This window comes from Periplaneta americana, chromosome 12, assembly GCF_040183065.1.
Source record: "Periplaneta americana isolate PAMFEO1 chromosome 12, P.americana_PAMFEO1_priV1, whole genome shotgun sequence".
Classification (NCBI taxonomy): domain Eukaryota; kingdom Metazoa; phylum Arthropoda; class Insecta; order Blattodea; family Blattidae; genus Periplaneta; species Periplaneta americana.
The window spans coordinates 141,870,002-141,893,287 of record NC_091128.1 but is presented as its reverse complement, the minus strand read 5'-3'; the positions used below and the strand labels follow the sequence as shown (position 1 = coordinate 141,893,287).

At 37.1% G+C, this 23,286-nt stretch overlaps 2 protein-coding genes across 2 annotated transcripts in view; one reads left to right on the top strand and one right to left on the bottom strand.

Moving 5' to 3' along the window:
• Positions 1–23,286, top strand: part of LOC138710085 (uncharacterized) — a 226,648-nt gene that overhangs the window by 54,049 nt on the left and 149,313 nt on the right. The window lies entirely within an intron of this gene.
• Positions 20,764–22,662, bottom strand: LOC138710084 (RUN domain-containing protein 1-like). The gene has a single exon (XM_069840713.1). The coding sequence runs from the start codon at positions 22,384–22,386 to the stop codon at positions 20,764–20,766; it is 1,623 nt and encodes a 540-aa protein (XP_069696814.1). The 5' UTR covers positions 22,387–22,662.

Sequence of the window (23,286 nt, the reverse complement as noted above, 5' to 3'; positions counted from 1 at the left end):
ATTGATTTTACTGCTTTAGGCTTTTAACATATTATTTTTAGACACGTTCAATATAGTAATAATTATAAATTGGAAACTTACCACTGCATTTTCACCTAAATTGCACTGTTAGTTATTGTTTTTAAATATTTGCAAAAATTAAGTATAGGCATACTCTACAACTCCACTAAAGTTACTGCATTCGTGATGCAAGTAACATTAAGGAAGCCGTGAAAAAATCAACAAGATTCCAGATGCCGGTGTTATTACTGCAATATGTTATATAAATAATATTGTTAAAATATTAAAATGAAAAATAAATCATTACATAACCTTACCGTTTGTTTTAAGTTCGCATTTATAGACTGGGGGAAAAAAAGACAGACGTATATCACGGCCTGCTGGAGTATAGTAAACGCAGAAAACATTTTAAAGCAACAATGTAGAATATAGGTATTTTTGTTTTGCAAATTTGCCGTCATTGAACAGAAACTAAGATGGAGGTTTCATTGCAACTAATTAGAAATTCCTCTTTCAGGTATGTAAAAAACGATCTTCGCACAAAATAATGTACGATACACGAGCGGTATGTTTTCTTTCAATTCTCGGAAATTAAAAAAGCTCAACTACGTTTCGCTTTTTCAAACTTTTCCTCGAACATGAAAACGCTCTTGTAACGCATATTACTATTCATACTCGATTTGATTCTAGTTATAAAGGCGTGTGATAAAAAATAATTCGTAATTTTTCACTCTAGAAGTAAGTAAAATTTTTGCTTGTGTTTAATGAAGATTATATTGGATATACAAATGAGATATAAATATGAATGTTTTGTTAACTAATACTGTGGTATTTGAGATTATGTTTGGCAAAGTTTCGTCTTTCTTGTTTTAATTTTGAAGTAATGGCGTTATTTTTAAATGAACTATGCGTAAAGGGAACAGTGAGGCATGCCATTGAAGGTACACTGAGACGTCTCACTGTTCCCATTTACCAATGATTTGCAAAAACAAACTGTAATTATATTGCATTTACCAGTAACTAACATTAAAAATGAACATATTAGTAACCAATTTAGGAACTGTAGCTTAAAATAATGGATACATTACATTTTAATGGTTTCATAAATAAAAAAAATATTCACAAAATTTAAGAAAATTAAAAAATAATAATAAAGAATTACATTAAATTCTTATAATCATAAGCTTCGTTGTCACCAAAAATTCATTTCATTTTTTCACAAAAGTTTGAAATGTCCTGGACAATTCACTTTTCCAAATGTTCCAGATGTTTCAATGGTTTCGAAGTCAGACATCGAAATGATTCTAAATAAGCCCACAGAACATATCAAGGTAAAGAGACAGCAAGTTTTTTTTCTTTTGAAATAAATGCAAATCATTTCAATGTCCGTTATAGACACTGTGGTGTCTCACTGTACCCTCCTGAATGGGAACAGTGAAACATTTGCATTTTTTTTGACAAGCACGTATTGTATATTATGTCCTTCATCTATTAAAATTTTTGTTTATGTATTATTATACTCCATGTTTTAATGTCTATTTCTATTGCACTTGATTTTAAAAATACTTCAATTATCACTTGCATACATATGTCTTAATATTTTGTGTCTCACTGTACCCACTACTCCCCTACTTCTAATACTGATTACAATTTCATATTACTTCTGCTGCTGTTGCTATTACTAACTAGTACAGTGAAACCTTTGTATTTGGACACCTCTTTATATTGGACATATTTTCTTGGAACCGGAGGAACCGGAACTCTCACATTGAGAGAGGAACAGAGATTAAGAATGCAACTCAAGCTTTCAGGTATAACTCCCTGTAAAGTTGATTTGAATAATTTCGAGGGAAAAATTGTTCCGGGACCGGGCATCGAACCCAGAACCTTTGGTTAAACGTACCAACACTCTACCAACTGAGCTATCCGGGAACTCTACCAGACACCGATCACACAGAGTTAGTGTGCACTCAATGTTGGTTGCTTGACGGTTGTCAGCCCACTTTGAGGTCTGTGGATATAGAGGGAAAAATTGGATTGGTGTCTGGTAGAGTTCCGGGGTAGCTCAGTTGGTAGAGCGTTGGTACGTTTAACCAAAAGGTCCCGGGTTCGATGCCCGGCCCCGGAACAATTTTTCCCTCGAAATTATTCAGAGATTAAGAATGTTCGAGAATAAGGTGCTTAGGGAAATATTTGGGGCTAAGAGGGATGAAGTTACAGGAGAACGGAGAAAGTTACACTACGCAGAACTTCACGCATTTTCTTCTTCACCTGACATAATTAGGAATATTAAATCCAGACGTTTGAGATGGACAGAGCATGTAGCACGTACGGTTGAATCCAGAAATGCATATAGATTGTAAGTTGGAAGACCTGAAGAAGAAATACCTTTGGGGAGGCCGAGACGTAGATGAGAGGATAATATTAAAATTAATTTGAGGGACTTAGGATATGACGGTTTATTTTTTATTTATTTATTTAAATTCAAATATACAGAATAAAGAATATAATTACAAAAAACAAGAGAAATAGAAATAAAATAATACACACAATATAAAACAGGAGATACAGTAGTATTAACAAAATTTGAGACCGAATGAGCAGCGCTCGTGTTCGGTCGCAGTTCGGATATAATATTAATAGGCTATAAGAGAATATAAAATAGAATAAAATAGGAAGTGGAATTAAAATTACAGTTACAGAAATTATATAATACAATATTAATATAAGAGAAATATAGAAAATAAAAAAATAATAAAAATAAATAAGTAAAATGAAATAGGAACTAAAATAGGTAAGGACTGGATTGATCTTGCTCAGGATAGGGACCGATGGTGGGCTTATGTGAAGGTAGCAATGAACCTCCGGGTTCTCTGAAAGCCATTGGTAAGTAAGTATGTAAGAGGGATTTTGTTATTGTTTATTAGAAAAGCGTGCCGCAAAATTTTTTTTATACATTTAAATTCTTTTCTTAGGTTATATCACTTTGAATTCTTTTAAAATATCTTTATTTTTCTTATGATCGAAAAGTTGTATCCTGCTGCATTTTTTGCACAATAGTATATTTGGAAAGGATATTTTTAAAAACCTTAATACACAGTAGTACTTCTGATAACACTATGAATAGTTGACTGATGTCTGGCCAACGTAAAAACTTCACCATCAACTTCAATGTGAATGAGTGAAAATTATTCAGGTACTTGTAATATTTCGTGTTAAATTGGAATAATTTTCATTTCCGCGGTGGTGACAGGATTTTTTTCTCGTTGCCAAACTTCCAGAACGGCCCCGAGGTTCACTCAGCCTGCTATAAAATTGAGTACCGGGTCTTTCCCGGGGGTAAAAGGCGGTCAGAGCGTGGTGCCGACCACACCACCTCATTCTAGTGCCGAGGTCATGGAAAGCATGGGGCTCTACCTCCATGCCCCCTAAGTGCCTTCATGGCATGTTACGGGGATACCTTTACCTTTACCTTTACATTTCAAATGCAGTGATTTGTTTCATATAATGTATATTAATTAACACTGTCTTTTGCGTATGAATTTTACATGCATTGTAGGATTGTAGCATATATAGAAGGCAGTGGTTTTCATTACAACTCTAGAGCAGTTCATTGTAATATTTCAACATAGTTATCTAGGTTGGCAACTCTGAATTCAGTAAAATCAACTTTCAATCGTTGCGGCCGTTTGTTGTAACGACGAGAAAACACACTATAGTGCAAAAATTATGTATTTGTGTCGATTAAAGTCTACGTTTGACTTTGTTGTTGAAATTTCCATTTATTCGAAGTCGGTTGCTATGTTATTAAAGATGAATATTCCTCTTTTCCAATTTTATATAATTTTAATTGTTGAACAATGTGAATAAAACGGGAAACCTTGTCTGAGTTCTCTACTGATTGTACTTGAATCAGATAGCGGTAGTCATTATTTTGAAGGTACTTATCTACCGTTGGAAGGGAAATTTGCATTTTTATCCAATTTTTAAAAACCCTTTTTTCCCTGATTACTTGACTTAAAATTAAGAATTTTTCACACACAATAAACCCTTTAGAGGCGGTGGTGGGGCAATTTTTTAAAGCGAAAACTGAAATTTGTTTGTTCTAGTCCCTGGCCTATAGCATTTAGGTCTATGTTAGAACAAAATTTTTTTCATTGTCTTACTCCTAAAAGAACACAGAATAAGCTCTAAAAATAGTTTTTTCGTTTCTTATCCATTAAGCAAAAATGTAATTTATTTTTTGAAAACTTTAAACATAAAAATAAAAATTTAAGATCTTGGAGGTTTAAATTAACTTTCTTAAGCAGTAGGACACTGTTTGTAGTTAATCAGCTTCTCTTCTCTTCTCTTCTCTTCTCTTCTCTTCTCTTCTCTTCTCTTCTCTTCTCTTCTCTTCTCTTCTCTTCTCTTCTCTTCTCTTCTCTTCTCTTCTCTTCTCTTCTCTTCTCTTCTCTTCTCTTCTCTTCTCTTCTCTTCTCTTCTCTTCTCTTCTCTTCTCTTCTCTTCTCTTCTCTTCTCTTCTCTTCTCTTCTCTTCTCTTCTCTTCTCTTCTCTTCTCTTCTCTTCTCTTCTCTTCTCTTCTCTTCTCTTCTCTTCTCTTCTCTTCTCTTCTCTTCTCTTCTCTTCTCTTCTCTTCTCTTCTCTTCTCTTCTCTTCTCTTCTCTTCTCTTCTCTTCTCTTCTCTTCTCTTCTCTTCTCTTCTCTTCTCTTCTCTTCTCTTCTCTTCTCTTCTCTTCTCTTCTCTTCTCTTCTCTCTCTTTCTCTTCTCTTCTCTTCTCTTCTCTTCTCTTCTCTTCTCTTCTCTTCTCTCTACGGAGTTTCTTATTTTGTTACGTGTTTTAAAATATTTATTAATTAGCATGATTTTGTAATCCAGAAAGCGGGAGATGGTATTTTTTTGAATGCTTAGTAAATTATTGTTCCTACTGAATAACAGTTAATTAAAATAAACTGTAAATATCAACATCATTCGGAACACGAGAGAATGGAATTGTTGCGATACCCGTAAAATGTGTAATTGAAAGCATGTGCCCTTCATGACACTAATTCCTTATCGATTTACGGCGCTGATGTTGTTGAGCTGCATTTTTATGGATAGCCATTGTGTGGCTCCGTTACTGTGCAATTGAAACTTTCGTGTTTGTGTGACATAAATGTCATGCAACTGCATTTTTATGGTTAGTTTGTGGCGCCGGTGCCAAGTAATTGCATTTATTATGGTTTCATGACGCCAATGTTGGGTTGTCGAAATTTTAAAATTTATTATGTGGCGCCTTTGTCGTGCATTTGCATTTTATGGTTATTTTGTGGCTTCGATGTCGTCCAGTTGCATTTCCATGGTGATTGGCGGCACCGATGTAATGTAGTTTTATGTTCTATGAATATTGTGTGCTCGTCGATGTCGTGCATTTGTATGTTTTATGGTAGTTGTGGCACCCTTTTTTATGGAGTTGCATTATTATGGTTAAATCTGGCACCTATGCTATGCAATTGCATTTTATGGCTATGTGGTACTCTTGATGTTTAGATTCATTCTTATGTTACTTTAAGGCACGGATGTAGTTCAGTAACATTACTATAACTATTTTGGCACCTATGTCATACAATATATTGTATTTTAAGATAATGTGGCATCATTGTTGTTGATTTGCATTCTTATGGTTTGTTACTTTGTGGCACCGATATAGCGCAGTTGCATTATTATGGTCATTTTCGGCACCAATGCCGTACAATATATTATTCTATGATTGTGTGGCACCGTTGTTGTTTCCTTGCATTCGTGTGGTTGGTTACTTTGTGACCCCGCTGTAGTATAGTTGCATTATTATGGTCATTTTCGGCACCAATGCCGTGCAATATATTATTCTATGATTGTGTGGCACCGTTGTTGTTTCCTTGCATTCGTGTGGTTGGTTACTTTGTGGCCCCGCTGTAGTACAGTTGCATTGTTATGGTCATTTTCGGAACCAATACCGTACAATATATTATTCTATGATTGTGTGGCACCGTTGTTGTTTCCTTGCATTCGTGTGGTTGGTTACTTTGTGGCCCCGCTGTAGTACAGTTGCATTATTATGGTCATTTTCGGCACCAATGCCGTACAATATATTATTGTATGATTGTGTGGCACCGTTGTTGTTTCCTTGCATTCGTGTGGTTGGTTACTTTGTGACCCCGCTGTAGTACAGTTGCATTATTATGGTCATTTTCGGCACCAATGCCGTACAATATATTATTCTATGATTATGTGGCACCGTTGCTGTTTCCTTGCATTCGTGTGGTTTGTTACTTTGTGGCCCCGCTGTAGTATAGTTGCATTATTATGGTCATTTTCGGCACCAATGCCGTACAATATATTATTCTATGATTATGTGGCACCGTTGTTGTTTCCTTGCATTCGTGTGGTTGGTTACTTTGTGGCCCCGCTGTAGTACGGTTGCATTATTATGGTCATTTTCGGCACCAATGCCGTACAATATATTATTCTATGATTATGTGGCACCGTTGTTGTTTCCTTGCATTCGTGTGGTTTGTTACTTTGTGACCCCGCTGTAGTATAGTTGCATTATTATGGTCATTTTCGGCACCAATGCCGTACAATATATTATTCTATGATTATGTGGCACCGTTGTTGTTTCCTTGCATTCGTGTGGTTGGTTACTTTGTGGCCCCGGTATAGCGCAGTTGCATTATTATGGTCATTTTCGGCACCAATGCCGTACAATATATTATTCTATGATTGTGTGGCACCGTTGTTATTTCCTTGCATTCGTGTGGTTGGTTACTTTGTGGCCCCGCTTTAGTACAGTTGCATTGTTATGGTCTTTTTCGGCACCAATACCGTACAATATATTATTCTATGATTGTGTGGCACCGTTGTTGTTTCCTTGCATTCGTGTGGTTGGTTACTTTGTGGCCCCGCTGTAGTACAGTTGCATTGTTATGGTCATTTTCGGCACCAATGCCGTACAATATATTATTCTATGATTATGTGGCACCGTTGTTGTTTCCTTGCATTCGTGTGGTTGGTTACTTTGTGGCCCCGCTGTAGTACAGTTGCATTATTATGGTCATTTTCGGCACCAATGCCGTACAATATATTATTGTATGATTGTGTGGCACCGTTGTTGTTTCCTTGCATTCGTGTGGTTGGTTACTTTGTGACCCCGCTGTAGTACAGTTGCATTATTATGGTCATTTTCGGCACCAATGCCGTACAATATATTATTCTATGATTATGTGGCACCGTTGTTGTTTCCTTGCATTCGTGTGGTTTGTTACTTTGTGACCCCGCTGTAGTATAGTTGCATTATTATGGTCATTTTCGGCACCAATGCCGTACAATATATTATTCTATGATTATGTGGCACCATTGTTGTTTCCTTGCATTCGTGTGGTTGGTTACTTGGTGACCCCGCTGTAGTACAGTTGCATTATTATGGTCATTTTCGGCACCAATGCCGTACAATATATTATTCTATGATTATGTGGCACCGTTGTTGTTTCCTTGCATTCGTGTGGTTTGTTACTTTGTGACCCCGCTGTAGTATAGTTGCATTATTATGGTCATTTTCGGCACCAATGCCGTACAATATATTATTCTATGATTATGTGGCACCGTTGTTGATTCCTTGCATTCTTGTGGTTTGTTACTTTGTGACCCCGCTGTAGTATAGTTGCATTATTAAGGTCATTTTCGGCACCAATGCCGTACAATATATTATTCTATGATTATGTGGCACCGTTGTTGTTTCCTTGCATTCGTGTGGTTTGTTACTTTGTGACCCCGCTGTAGTATAGTTCCATTATTATGGTCATTTTCGGCACCAATGCCGTACAATATATTATTCTATGATTATGTGGCACCGTTGTTGTTTCCTTGCATTCGTGTGGTTTGTTACTTTGTGACCCCGCTGTAGTATAGTTGCATTATTAAGGTCATTTTCGGCACCAATGCCGTACAATATATTATTCTATGATTATGTGGCACCGTTGTTGTTTCCTTGCATTCGTGTGGTTGGTTACTTTGTGGCCCCGCGGTAGTACAGTTCCATTATTATGGTCATTTTCGGAACCAATACCGTACAATATATTATTCTATGATTGTGTGGCACCGTTGTTGTTTCCTTGCATTCGTGTGGTTGGTTACTTTGTGGCCCCGCTGTAGTACAGTTGCATTATTATGGCCATTTTCGGCACCAATGCCGTACAATATATTATTCTATGATTATGTGGCACCGTTGTTGTTTCCTTGCATTCGTGTGGTTGGTTACTTTGTGGCCCCGCTGTAGTACAGTTGCATTATTATGGTCATTTTCGGCACCAATGCCGTACAATATATTATTGTATGATTGTGTGGCACCGTTGTTGTTTCCTTGCATTCGTGTGGTTGGTTACTTTGTGACCCCGCTGTAGTACAGTTGCATTATTATGGTCATTTTCGGCACCAATGCCGTACAATATATTATTCTATGATTATGTGACACCGTTGTTGTTTCCTTGCATTCGTGTGGTTTGTTACTTTGTGACCCCGCTGTAGTATAGTTGCATTATTATGGTCATTTTCGGCACCAATGCCGTACAATATATTATTCTATGATTATGTGGCACCGTTGTTGTTTCCTTGCATTCGTGTGGTTGGTTACTTTGTGACCCCGCTGTAGTACAGTTGCATTATTATGGTCATTGTCGGCACCAATGCCGTACAATATATTATTCTATGATTATGTGGCACCGTTGTTGTTTCCTTGCATTCGTGTGGTTTGTTACTTTGTGACCCCGCTGTAGTATAGTTGCATTATTATGGTCATTTTCGGCACCAATGCCGTACAATATATTATTCTATGATTATGTGGCACCGTTGTTGTTTCCTTGCATTCGTGTGGTTGGTTACTTTGTGGCCCCGGTATAGCGCAGTTGCATTATTATGGTCATTTTCGGCACCAATGCCGTACAATATATTATTGTATGATTGTGTGGCACCGTTGTTGTTTCCTTGCATTCGTGTGGTTGGTTACTTTGTGACCCCGCTGTAGTACAGTTGCATTATTATGGTCATTTTCGGCACCAATGCCGTACAATATATTATTCTATGATTATGTGGCACCGTTGTTGTTTCCTTGCATTCGTGTGGTTTGTTACTTTGTGACCCCGCTGTAGTATAGTTGCATTATTATGGTCATTTTCAGCACCAATGCCGTACAATATATTATTCTATGATTATGTGGCACCGTTGTTGTTTCCTTGCATTCGTGTTGTTTGTTACTTTGTGACCCCGCTGTAGTATAGTTGCATTATTAAGGTCATTTTCGGCACCAATGCCGTACAATATATTATTCTATGATTATGTGGCACCGTTGTTGTTTCCTTGCATTCGTGTGGTTTGTTACTTTGTGACCCCGCTGTAGTATAGTTGCATTATTATGGTCATTTTCGGCACCAATGCCGTACAATATATTATTCTATGATTATGTGGCACCGTTGTTGTTTCCTTGCATTCGTGTGGTTGCTTACTTTGTGACCCCGCTGTAGTATAGTTGCATTTTTAAGGTCATTTTCAGCACCAATGCCGTACAATATATTATTGTATGATTGTGTGGCACCGTTGTTGTTTCCTTGCATTCATATGGTTTGTTACTTTGTGGCCCCGCTGTAGTACAGTTGCATTGTTATGGTCATTTTCGACACCAAAGCCGTACAATATATTATTCTATGATTATGTGACACCGTTGTTGTTTCCTTGCATTCGTGTGGTTGGTTACTTTGTGACCCCGCTGTAGTGCAGTTGCATTATTATGGTCATTTTCGGCACCAATGCCGTACAATATATTATTCTATGATTATGTGGCACCGTTGTTGTTTCCTTGCATTCGTGTGGTTGGTTACTTTGTGGCCCCGCTGTAGTATAGTTGCATTATTATGGTCATTTTCGGCACCAATGCCGTACAATATATTATTGTATGATTGTGTGGCACCGTTGTTGTTTCCTTGCATTCGTGTGGTTTGTTACTTTGTGACCCCGCTGTAGAACAGTTGCATTATTATGGTCATTTTCGGCACCAATGCCGTACAATATATTATTCTATGATTATGTCGCACCGTTGTTGTTTCCTTGCATTCGTGTGGTTGGTTACTTTGTGGCCCCGCTGTAGTACAGTTGCATTATTATGGTCATTTTCGGCACCAATGCCGTACAATATATTATTCTATGATTATGTGGCACCGTTGTTGTTTCCTTGCATTCGTGTGGTTGGTTACTTTGTGGCCCCGCTGTAGTGCAGTTGCATTATTATGGTCATTTTCGGCACCAATGCCGTACAATATATTATTCTATGATTATGTGGCACCGTTGTTGTTTCCTTGCATTCGTGTGGTTGGTTACTTTGTGGCCCCGCTGTAGTGCAGTTGCATTATTATGGTCATTTTCGGCACCAATGCCGTACAATATATTATTCTATGATTATGTGGCACCGTTGTTGTTTCCTTGCATTCGTGTGGTTGGTTACTTTGTGGCCCCGCTGTAGTACAGTTGCATTATTATGGTCATTTTCGGCACCAATGCCGTACAATATATTATTCTATGATTATGTGGCACCGTAGTTGTTTCCTTGCATTCGTGTGGTTGGTTACTTTGTGACCCCACTGTAGAACAGTTGCATTATTATGGTCATTTTCGGCACCAATGCCGTACAATATATTATCTTATGATTGTCTGGCACGGTTGTTGTTTCCTTGCATTCCTATGGTTTGTTACTTTGTGACCCCGCTGTAGTATAGTTACATTATTATGGTCATGTTCTACACCTATGCAGTACAATATATTATTTTATGATTGTGTGCCACCGTTGTTTGCTTGCATTCATATGGTTGATTACTTTGTGGCCCCGTTGTAGTGTAGTTGCATTATTATGGTCATTTTCGGCACCTATTCCGTGAAATATATTACATTTTATGATTGTGTCGTGCCATTGTTGTTTGCTTGCATTAATATGGTTGGTTACTTTGTGACCCCGATGTAGTGTAGTTTCATTATTAAGGTCATTTTTGGCACCCGTACCTTGCAATATATTACATTTTATGATTGTGTGGTGCCATTGTTGTTTGTTTGCATTCATATGGTTGGTTACTTTGTGGCCCCGATGTAGTGTAGTTTTATTATTAAGGTCATTTTCGGCACCTATACCGTGCAATATATAACATTTTATGATTGTGTGGTGCCATTGTTGTTTGCTTGCTTTCATATGGTTGGTTACTTTGTTGCCCCATAGTGTAGTTGCATTATTAAGGTTATTTTCGGCACCTATTCCGTGCAATATATTACATTTTATGATTGTGTGGTGCCATTGTTGTTTGCTTGCATTCATATGGTTGGTTACGGTACTTTCTGGCCCCGATGTAGTGTAGTTTCATTATTAAGGTCATTTTCGGCACCTATACCGTGCAATATATTACGTTTTATGATTGTGCGGTGCCATTGTTGTTTGCTTGCATTCATATGGTTGGTTACTGTACTTTGTCGCCACGATGTAGTGTAGTTGCATTATTAAGGTCATTTTCGGCACCTATACCGTGAAATATATCACATTTTATGATTGTGTGGTGCCATTGTTGTTTGCTTGCATTCATATGGCTGGTTACTTTGTGGCCCCGCTGTAGTACAGTTGCATTATTATGGTCATTTTCGGCACCAATGCCGTACAATATATTATCATATGATTGTGTTGCAACGTTGTTGTTTCTTGCATTCGTATGTTTGGTTACTTTGTGGCTCCGATGTAGTGTAGTTGCATTATTAAGGTCATTTTCGGCACCTATTCCGTGCAATACATTACATTTTATGATTGTGAGGTGCCATTGTTGTTTGCTTGCATTCATATGGTTGGTTACTTTGTGGCCCCGCTGTAGTACAGTTGCATTATTATGGTCATTTTCGGCACCAATGCCATACAATATATTATTCTATGATTATGTGGCACCGTTGTTGTTTCCTTGCATTCGTGTGGTTGGTTACTTTGTGGCCCCGCTGTAGTACAGTTGCATTGTTATGGTCATTTTCGGAACCAATACCGTACAATATATTATTCTATGATTGTGTGGCACCGTTGTTGTTTCCTTGCATTCGTGTGGTTGGTTACTTTGTGGCCCCGCTGTAGTACAGTTGCATTATTATGGCCATTTTCGGCACCAATGCCGTACAATATATTATTCTATGATTATGTGGCACCGTTGTTGTTTCCTTGCATTCGTGTGGTTGGTTACTTTGTGGCCCCGCTGTAGTACAGTTGCATTATTATGGTCATTTTCGGCACCAATGCCGTACAATATATTATTGTATGATTGTGTGGCACCGTTGTTGTTTCCTTGCATTCGTGTGGTTGGTTACTTTGTGACCCCGCTGTAGTACAGTTGCATTATTATGGTCATTTTCGGCACCAATGCCGTACAATATATTATTCTATGATTATGTGACACCGTTGTTGTTTCCTTGCATTCGTGTGGTTTGTTACTTTGTGACCCCGCTGTAGTATAGTTGCATTATTATGGTCATTTTCGGCACCAATGCCGTACAATATATTATTCTATGATTATGTGGCACCGTTGTTGTTTCCTTGCATTCGTGTGGTTGGTTACTTTGTGACCCCGCTGTAGTACAGTTGCATTATTATGGTCATTGTCGGCACCAATGCCGTACAATATATTATTCTATGATTATGTGGCACCGTTGTTGTTTCCTTGCATTCGTGTGGTTTGTTACTTTGTGACCCCGCTGTAGTATAGTTGCATTATTAAGGTCATTTTCGGCACCAATGCCGTACAATATATTATTCTATGATTATGTGGCACCGTTGTTGTTTCCTTGCATTCGTGTGGTTGGTTACTTTGTGGCCCCGGTATAGCGCAGTTGCATTATTATGGTCATTTTCGGCACCAATGCCGTACAATATATTATTGTATGATTGTGTGGCACCGTTGTTGTTTCCTTGCATTCGTGTGGTTGGTTACTTTGTGACCCCGCTGTAGTACAGTTGCATTATTATGGTCATTGTCGGCACCAATGCCGTACAATATATTATTCTATGATTATGTGGCACCGTTGTTGTTTCCTTGCATTCGTGTGGTTTGTTACTTTGTGACCCCGCTGTAGTATAGTTGCATTATTATGGTCATTTTCGGCACCAATGCCGTACAATATATTATTCTATGATTATGTGGCACCGTTGTTGTTTCCTTGCATTCGTGTGGTTGGTTACTTTGTGGCCCCGCTGTAGTATAGTTGCATTATTATGGTCATTTTCGGCACCAATGCCGTACAATATATTATTGTATGATTGTGTGGCACCGTTGTTGTTTCCTTGCATTCGTGTGGTTTGTTACTTTGTGACCCCGCTGTAGAACAGTTGCATTATTATGGTCATTTTCGGCACCAATGCCGTACAATATATTATTCTATGATTATGTGGCACCGTTGTTGTTTCCTTGCATTCGTGTGGTTTGTTACTTTGTGACCCCGCTGTAGTATAGTTGCATTATTATGGTCATTTTCAGCACCAATGCCGTACAATATATTATTCTATGATTATGTGGCACCGTTGTTGTTTCCTTGCATTCGTGTGGTTTGTTACTTTGTGACCCCGCTGTAGTATAGTTGCATTATTAAGGTCATTTTCGGCACCAATGCCGTACAATATATTATTCTATGATTATGTGGCACCGTTGTTGTTTCCTTGCATTCGTGTGGTTTGTTACTTTGTGACCCCGCTGTAGTATAGTTGCATTATTATGGTCATTTTCGGCACCAATGCCGTACAATATATTATTCTATGATTATGTGGCACCGTTGTTGTTTCCTTGCATTCGTGTGGTTGCTTACTTTGTGACCCCGCTGTAGTATAGTTGCATTATTAAGGTCATTTTCAGCACCAATGCCGTACAATATATTATTGTATGATTGTGTGGCACCGTTGTTGTTTCCTTGCATTCATATGGTTTGTTACTTTGTGGCCCCGCTGTAGTACAGTTGCATTGTTATGGTCATTTTCGACACCAAAGCCGTACAATATATTATTCTATGATTATGTGACACCGTTGTTGTTTCCTTGCATTCGTGTGGTTGGTTACTTTGTGACCCCGCTGTAGTATAGTTGCATTATTATGGTCATTTTCGGCACCAATGCCGTACAATATATTATTCTATGATTATGTGGCACCGTTGTTGTTTCCTTGCATTCGTGTGGTTGGTTACTTTGTGGCCCCGCTGTAGTATAGTTGCATTATTATGGTCATTTTCGGCACCAATGCCGTACAATATATTATTGTATGATTGTGTGGCACCGTTGTTGTTTCCTTGCATTCGTGTGGTTTGTTACTTTGTGACCCCGCTGTAGAACAGTTGCATTATTATGGTCATTTTCGGCACCAATGCCGTACAATATATTATTCTATGATTATGTGGCAACGTTGTTGTTTCCTTGCATTCGTGTGGTTGGTTACTTTGTGGCCCCGCTGTAGTACAGTTGCATTATTATGGTCATTTTCGGCACCAATGCCGTACAATATATTATTCTATGATTATGTGGCACCGTTGTTGTTTCCTTGCATTCGTGTGGTTGGTTACTTTGTGGCCCCGCTGTAGTTCAGTTGCATTATTATGGTCATTTTCGGCACCAATGCCGTACAATATATTATTCTATGATTATGTGGCACCGTTGTTGTTTCCTTGCATTCGTGTGGTTGGTTACTTTGTGGCCCCGCTGTAGTGCAGTTGCATTATTATGGTCATTTTCGGCACCAATGCCGTACAATATATTATTCTATGATTATGTGGCACCGTTGTTGTTTCCTTGCATTCGTGTGGTTGGTTACTTTGTGGCCCCGCTGTAGTACAGTTGCATTATTATGGTCATTTTCGGCACCAATGCCGTACAATATATTATTCTATGATTATGTGGCACCGTTGTTGTTTCCTTGCATTCGTGTGGTTGGTTACTTTGTGGCCCCGCTGTAGTATAGTTGCATTATTATGGTCATTTTCGGCACCAATGCCGTACAATATATTATTCTATGATTGTGTGGCACCGTTGTTGTTTCCTTGCATTCGTGTGGTTGGTTACTTTGTGACCCCGCTGTAGAACAGTTGCATTATTATGGTCATTTTCGGCACCAATGCCGTACAATATATTATTTTATGATTGTGTGGCACCGTTGTTGTTTCCTTGCATTCCTATGGTTTGTTACTTTGTGACCCCGCTGTAGTATAGTTACATTATTATGGTCATGTTCTACACCTATGCAGTACAATATATTATTTTATGATTGTGTGCCACCGTTGTTTGCTTGCATTCATATGGTTGATTACTTTGTGGCCCCGTTGTAGTGTAGTTGCATTATTATGGTCATTTTCGGCACCTATTCCGTGAAATATATTACATTTTATGATTGTGTCGTGCCATTGTTGTTTGCTTGCATTAATATGGTTGGTTACTTTGTGACCCCGATGTAGTGTAGTTTCATTATTAAGGTCATTTTTGGCACCCGTACCTTGCAATATATTACATTTTATGATTGTGTGGTGCCATTGTTGTTTGTTTGCATTCATATGGTTGGTTACTTTGTGGCCCCGATGTAGTGTAGTTTTATTATTAAGGTCATTTTCGGCACCTATACCGTGCAATATATAACATTTTATGATTGTGTGGTGCCATTGTTGTTTGCTTGCATTCATATGGTTGGTTACTTTGTGGCTCCATAGTGTAGTTGCATTATTAAGGTTATTTTCGGCACCTATTCCGTGCAATATATTACATTTTATGATTGTGTGGTGCCATTGTTGTTTGCTTGCATTCATATGGTTGGTTACGGTACTTTCTGGCCCCGATGTAGTGTAGTTTCATTATTAAGGTCATTTTCGGCACCTATACCGTGCAATATATTACGTTTTATGATTGTGCGGTGCCATTGTTGTTTGCTTGCATTCATATGGTTGGTTACTGTACTTTGTCGCCACGATGTAGTGTAGTTGCATTATTAAGGTCATTTTCGGCACCTATACCGTGAAATATATCACATTTTATGATTGTGTGGTGCCATTGTTGTTTGCTTGCATTCATATGGCTGGTTACTTTGTGGCCCCGCTGTAGTACAGTTGCATTATTATGGTCATTTTCGGCACCAATGCCGTACAATATATTATCTTATGATTGTGTGGCAACGTTGTTGTTTCTTGCATTCGTATGTTTGGTTACTTTGTGGCTCCGATGTAGTGTAGTTGCATTATTAAGGTCATTTTCGGCACCTATTCCGTGCAATACATTACATTTTATGATTGTGAGGTGCCATTGTTGTTTGCTTGCATTCATATGGTTGGTTACTTTGTGGCCCCGATGTAGTGTAGTTTCATTATTAAGGTCATTTTCGGCACCTATACCGTGCAATATATTACATTTTATGATTGTGTGGTGTCATTGTTGTTGGTCTGCATTCTTATAGTTGGTTATTTTGTGGCACCGATGTATTAGTGCAGTTGTATGCTTATTGCTTTTGTGTGACAACGATAAGAATCTGGACACCTTCGTAATTATTAATTTATATTATAAGAGCTTTACGATGTTCGGGTTTATCATGAACTGTAACGCATCATCTAGAATGGAGTTTAACATTAGTTTGTTCTTTAATTTACATTCACCTTATAGAAAAGATTTCGAAATGCAATATTTAATCTGTTTATTTTGAAATTTGATAGTTTCTCATTATTTGTGTTGCATCTTCGACTTTCAAATGTGTCATTTTATAGTGACAGCTGTAAGTACAACTTCAGTTGCATCACGGACGATATTGTGAAAATTATTGCTGGACACGGTTTCTCCGATTGCTTCATTTGTGCTCGCACACTGAAATTGGAAACGTCGGTAAACAGTTCGACAAAACACACCTTTCGCCATTATGACATTATTTACTTAGTCTATATTTATTTGTCTTCGCTATTGTGTTCTGTTTGGAAAACGTAGCATAATAATTTTACAAGAAAGAGGAGCTAATCCTTTGCTCAACCATTAATATGGAAGGCATGAGTTTGAGTTTGAGAAGTTGCCTTCACCATGGTCCAATATCCTGAATGACCATTTTCCCGAAAGGAAGGTATCCTTAAAGCATTATCCCGAGCCCTTTTTCCCGAATACTACTTCCCCTAATGTTAATAATCCCGAAAGTGTTATGTTCAATTTCAATAACTGGATATTCAATGTTGCTTCAGTAGTAAACATATTTCTTTCTTGATTCAAAGGTTTTTATAAATTTACTCTGTATGGCAAAACTTTCAGAATGCCTGACCAAATTCCACACAGCTGATTTTTTAGCAACTTACTGGCCCGAATTTAGCTCTCAATATTCATGAAGTGCTTCTCTAAGATCAGCTTTAGGCTAAATATACTCGTTTGAGAAATTTCTGTGTTTGGTGCATGAACCCTTCTTTCAAATGCGCTTTTACTTTTGAAATACCTACGTATATATACCGACTGAGAAGGAATTTCAACAATCGAGTACCAGTAGATATACTGTATTGTTTCCTAATCATTTTGTAAATTTTGATCGTGTAGATAAACGAACTTTGATTACCAGACAATGTCAACAAAAACTGTTTATAATTATTGCCCAGATTTCATTCTGACAACCTTATTTTGGAAAATTTCAGGAAAAGTATGTATTCTTTCTGGTTCTTAGCCATTCGGGAAACTGGATTCTGGAAAAAGGATTCGGGAAAATTTCCATTCGGGAAAACTGCTGTTCGAAGTTTTAGATTCGGGAAAAGAGATTTAGGGAAAACGCTCAGGAATGACCCTTCATAGTCTGATGGACTTCCCTTAGTCTCAATCTGAAGTGAGAGGCGCTTGATGGGAGGCTAGTAACTCCATACGGAAAATGTCAACAACACAGTGATAGAAAGCATCTTCTCGTATGACTGTGAGAGTTGGAAAGTTACAGACACAATAAAACAACGAATCAACACTGAAGAAATAGATTCATTGCGTAGAAGCCTGGGAATATCAAAGTTGGCTTGGGTTAGAGAGAATTAATGGACCCTGAGGAAAATGTTTATGAATGACGACATATTGAGAGAATGCCAAATGACAGTGACCAAGAAATACTACGAATTGTTCGCCTACTGGACGTTGGAAAAGAGAAAGACCACAATCACATGGAGAGGACTCATGACACAAAAGATACAGAGCCGTGGATTGGAAAAAGAACAATAACAGGATAAACAAAAGAATTATTCAAACCTTTAACAAGTCGACTTGGTTGGCAAGTTGGTATAGCGCTGGCCTTCTATGCCCAAGGTTGCGGGTTCGATCCCGGGCCAGGTCAATGGCATTTAAGTGTGCTTAAATGCGACAGGCTAATGTCAGTAGATTTACTGGCATGTAAAAGAACTCCTGCGGGACAAAATTCCGGCACATCCGGCGACGCTGATATAACCTCTGCAGTTGCGAGCGTCGTTAAATAAACCATAACATTCCATTCCTTTAACAACTCACTACCATTTCATTCCATACGACGTTTGATACACCAGATAACCAAAGAAAATGTTTCAAAATCAAATGTAAATAGTGCTGTAAACAAATCCTGGTCCAACTTATTAGCGAAAGTACTGCAGATCCTGATTCATCAAGTAGTAAAGTCATAGCAAAATTGAGAATGATTACTGGTCATGATTGGCTTGGTACGCACCTGTATAAAATAAATCTCTCTCCAACTTACTTATGGCTCTTAAGAAACCCGAAGGTTCATTACCGCCTTCACATAAGCCCGCCATCGATCTCTATCCTGAGCAAGATTAATCCAGTCTCTACCATCATATCCGACCTCCCTAAAATCTATTTTAATATTATTCTCCCATATACGTCTCGGCATCCCCAAAGGTATTTTCCCTCCGGATTCCCAACTAACACTCTATATGCATTTCTGGATTCGCCCATACGTGCTACATGCCCCGCCCATTTCAAACGTATGGATGTAATGTTCCTAATTATGGCAGATGAAGAATACAATGCGTGCAGTTGTGCGTTGTGTAACTTTTTCCATTCTCCTGTAACTTCATCACCCTTAGCACCAAATATTTTCCTAAACACCTTATTCTCAAACACCCTTAACCTCTTTTCCTCTCTGAAAGTGAGAGTCAAAGTTTTACAACCATACAGGACAACCGGTAATATAAGTGCTGCTTTCAGGTTTTTTGACAGCAGAAAGCTTCTTAACCGAATAATAACAGAGGAATGATTGCAGGAACCTGGTACAGAGATGAATGCTGAACATCTGGAATAAGGTGAAAACATACGAGATGTGAGATCTATGATGGACATTTCCTAGGTTTACTGGGAGACTAAAGGCAAAATTAGATAATCCGAGAGACATGAGCATTCTAATTAGGCTACTACTATTATTTTATAAAAGAAAGCCATAAGGATAGTTACAGATAAACATAAAAGACACCTTCTAAAAAGTTTCCGAAATTTAGAAATATGGATCTTACTTTGTGAATACATTCTTTCTCTGATGATATTTTACTTCATATGTTAAAAACCAAGGCACATTTAGTAGTAATTAGAACATTTATAATTTTAATATAAAACACAAATCAGATACCCGACAGCAGCGACGATTGTACGCTAGGGCTGTGTCTTGTCCGCTGGTAAGGGCGTGCAGTGTTTTGATGACCGCTGCTCTATACTCTATTTTTGAGGATTTTTAGAGTATGAATAATTACCTTAGATATAAGAATAACATGCAAATGCATATTTTTATTGAAGCAACATGCAGTAATAAAACTTTGTAATTATATTTTTATTGTTTAATTAAGACGATTGACGCATGGCTGTTAGTGCATAAACGCGTATATTTTGAATGTTAATGGATATTTACCGTTAAGATTATTTTTCTTGCATATATTTGTTCTCCTTACAGTGAATGCTGCTTTCTATATTTTCTGAATATATATATATATATATATATATATATATATATATATATATATATAAATTTGTTGCTAGTGAAATGAGTGAATGTGAGGGACAGGCATAAATTTACGTATATTAATTCTGTTTAGTGTGAAATGTGGTTTTTAACGTTCAATAACCCAGTTTTTCCCTCCATACATATACATGCAGAATAGCTCATTAATTTGTTAATTATAATGCAAACAATAATTTGATAAAATCTACATGCGTATGTGTATAAACATCTGATTCAGTAATACTGTATCAACTATGATGACATTTCATATGGTATTGAATTATTTAATAAATTCTAATAATATATATATATATGTATATATATATTTTTTTAATTTTAGGAGTACCATTTGGAAAATAATCGTAGCAGAATGCCCTTATTATGTTCTTGAGGTTATCGCATTGGCATTATCGTAGAGATGGCAACACTGGAAGCAGTTAACATAATATTACATTATACAAATAACTACTGTTCATTGTTGGTGAGTGTAGAAGTATATTGTAGCTGAGGACTGCTTTAGTTAAATTGCTAAGATTGCCGTGAGAGTTAGCTTGTGTTGTCAGCCTATTTAATATTGTATTCATTCCTAATATTCACAACTTGCGGAACAGTTGTTAATGTGGGGTGGTTGTTGTTCAGACAAGACAGTGAATAGTGGCAACACCAATTCTTTAATATACTTGAAATGTGTGAAAATTTTCTGAAAAAAAATTAATTTTTGGGCAAGTACGACAGTAATAAAAGATAGAAATCACTTTAAATGGCATTTTTTATTATTTCTATGCGACGACGTACAGATAGATTTACAGGTAGATCAAATTCAAACTTCGACAGTCTATCTAAGCTTTCCAAACTGTCCTCAAACCTCGTCATTGCCACGTAACTCCATGGCAGATAAAATTTCTCGACGATCTTACGACAACTCAATATAGTTCGAAGCCACACCACGAGCCTTTTACAATTAAGAGCAGCGAATATAAAGATCTTAAATTGTGAGTCGAAACTTTTCTGAGATGGAAAATTCATCTTGACAAGTCCAATTATTTGCAATAATTCTTCCTTCGGAGTGATGGGTCTTGCATCCTCTATATCCAAATCGAAACTCTGAGACAATCTGTTCGCAGGTCTAGAGTTATAAAGATTGCCTTTCTTCCTTTGGTAGAATGTTAGTAGCAACTCCCATGCATGTGGTCCTCTGTTTGGTTGACAGTTTGCCCTTATGAATTTGTGCTTTTTATATACCAAGCCGTGCTGCAAGAGGTCTCTAATGCATTTTGCTAACTGGTGCTTTGTTACAGATGTAAGCGATTGAACTCTGTACTCGTCCGTTACATAACCCTCGTCACAGTTTGAAAGAGTCTCTATTACGTCACTTACAGCAACTTCAAGATTAGCTCTTAATACTCCCCAGTGGTTGTCTTTGGTGATGACAATAAACTTATTATCTAAATTGTTTAAGAACAGCATTCCAATTATATTAGAAACTTTGCTTATGATGTTGGTCATAGTATCTTTGAGAGAATGTGCCTGACTTTGCTTTTCTTTTAAAGTAACTACGTTTTCAGAATTCGTATTAATGACTGAAGTGTAATCTTTTGAAGATCTAATGCCATGTAAGAGTTTTACAAAACATTTCAAATCGAATATGTGCACTCTCAACTGTTCCAATATTACATCAATGTTTAACTGATTATAGATATGATCAAAATCATTAAAATCGTAATGATAAGAATCAGGATCTACAAAACTGTCATTTAATTTTGGTTTCTCGATTCCTTCCGCAGATCCCAGCCCGTCTGTCTTGCTTAGAACAATTTTTAGTTCTTCTTTTAACTGTGCTATCAGATTCCCTTGATTATGTAACTCATTCAAAATTCTTTCCTCCAACTTTCGGAGTTGAAACATTGATGACGATGCAATAGTGCCACTTATTATATCGTTGTTAAATTCTGGAATTCCTTTAAATGCAAATTCTTCCAAATTCCTAAGTAGGGTTTCCTTCTCGGTTTGAGGGGCGTTCACAATTTGTCTGAGACGGAATTGCACTTGCGCACAGTGAGTTGTTAGGGCAAAAAGAGCACAACTAAGCACTTCATGTTTTTCCTCCAGTTCTTGTATTTTCCCAGTCTTAGTAATATCAGGATCAGACATTAAAACTGATGGGAATTTTCGTTCGTTGCACTCAAATTTATTAACATCGTGATGGGAAGCACTTCTCTTAGGTGTTGATTCCACAGCGAAACTTCGCATTTCCTCACAACTCCTCGTTTCGGTGTGTACACTAACATTACACGTTTTTATTTCACTATCTGAAGTGAAGGTTAAAGTACAACTGCCGTGAAAATTCTTTAGTTTCGTGTCGATGCCAGAATTTGCCATAATGTCTGATATACAAATAATTAGGTGCACTTATTTAAGTAAATAAACACATTACAATATAAAAATAAAATCACTGTAAAATAACTATTATAGCTAATTTTTTCGTCCCACCGTTTTAAAGTTTATTATCTAATTTCCATTATGAAGTGCAAACCTTATGGCCAGTTTTTAAATATACATATTACACAACAATTAAATTAATTAAACACGAGTAATTTTTCTTGCTAATATACTTTTGTTTACAATGTAATATAAATTTTCCTGTCGTATTTTGCATTTTATCACGGTACGTTTGAGAATATCTTGTGTATATCGAGAAGCATTGTTGATTTACAGTATTACCAATGTCATTGAAGGTATATTTTGCGGTAATATTAGTTTTGGTGTGAAAATTACGTTGTTGCAGGCAAAGTTCGTATGTGTAATACCTGCTTTTATATCGATTAAATATTGCGCCCTTATGTGGTTAAGTGAATTTTTGGTGTTATAAACAGTAAATATGTGTAATAAATAATATACACGTGAAAGTGAAACATTGACTGGCATGTAAAATAAGTTGTGATTAGGCCTAAGTGCAGCATTACTGATGTTACTCTTGTCTAATCCATTATTGTTAGTTTACCGTATTTGTTTTATTAAATTTAAACTATTGCGCCCTTATGTGTGTGTGAATAATCTACATTATAAATAATACGACGTTTGATAATATACACAATTTGAACTAAAAGCGAGATACATATAGTATATTATGAAAAATTATACTTACCTTATAGTTTTCATTACTGTTACAGTATCTAGTATTGTAATTAATTGAAATAAAGCACGCTCGCTTCATTACGAAATTCTTGCACATTCATTTAAGCACGTTTCAACAATTTTCAGTTGCATCGCACGCATATT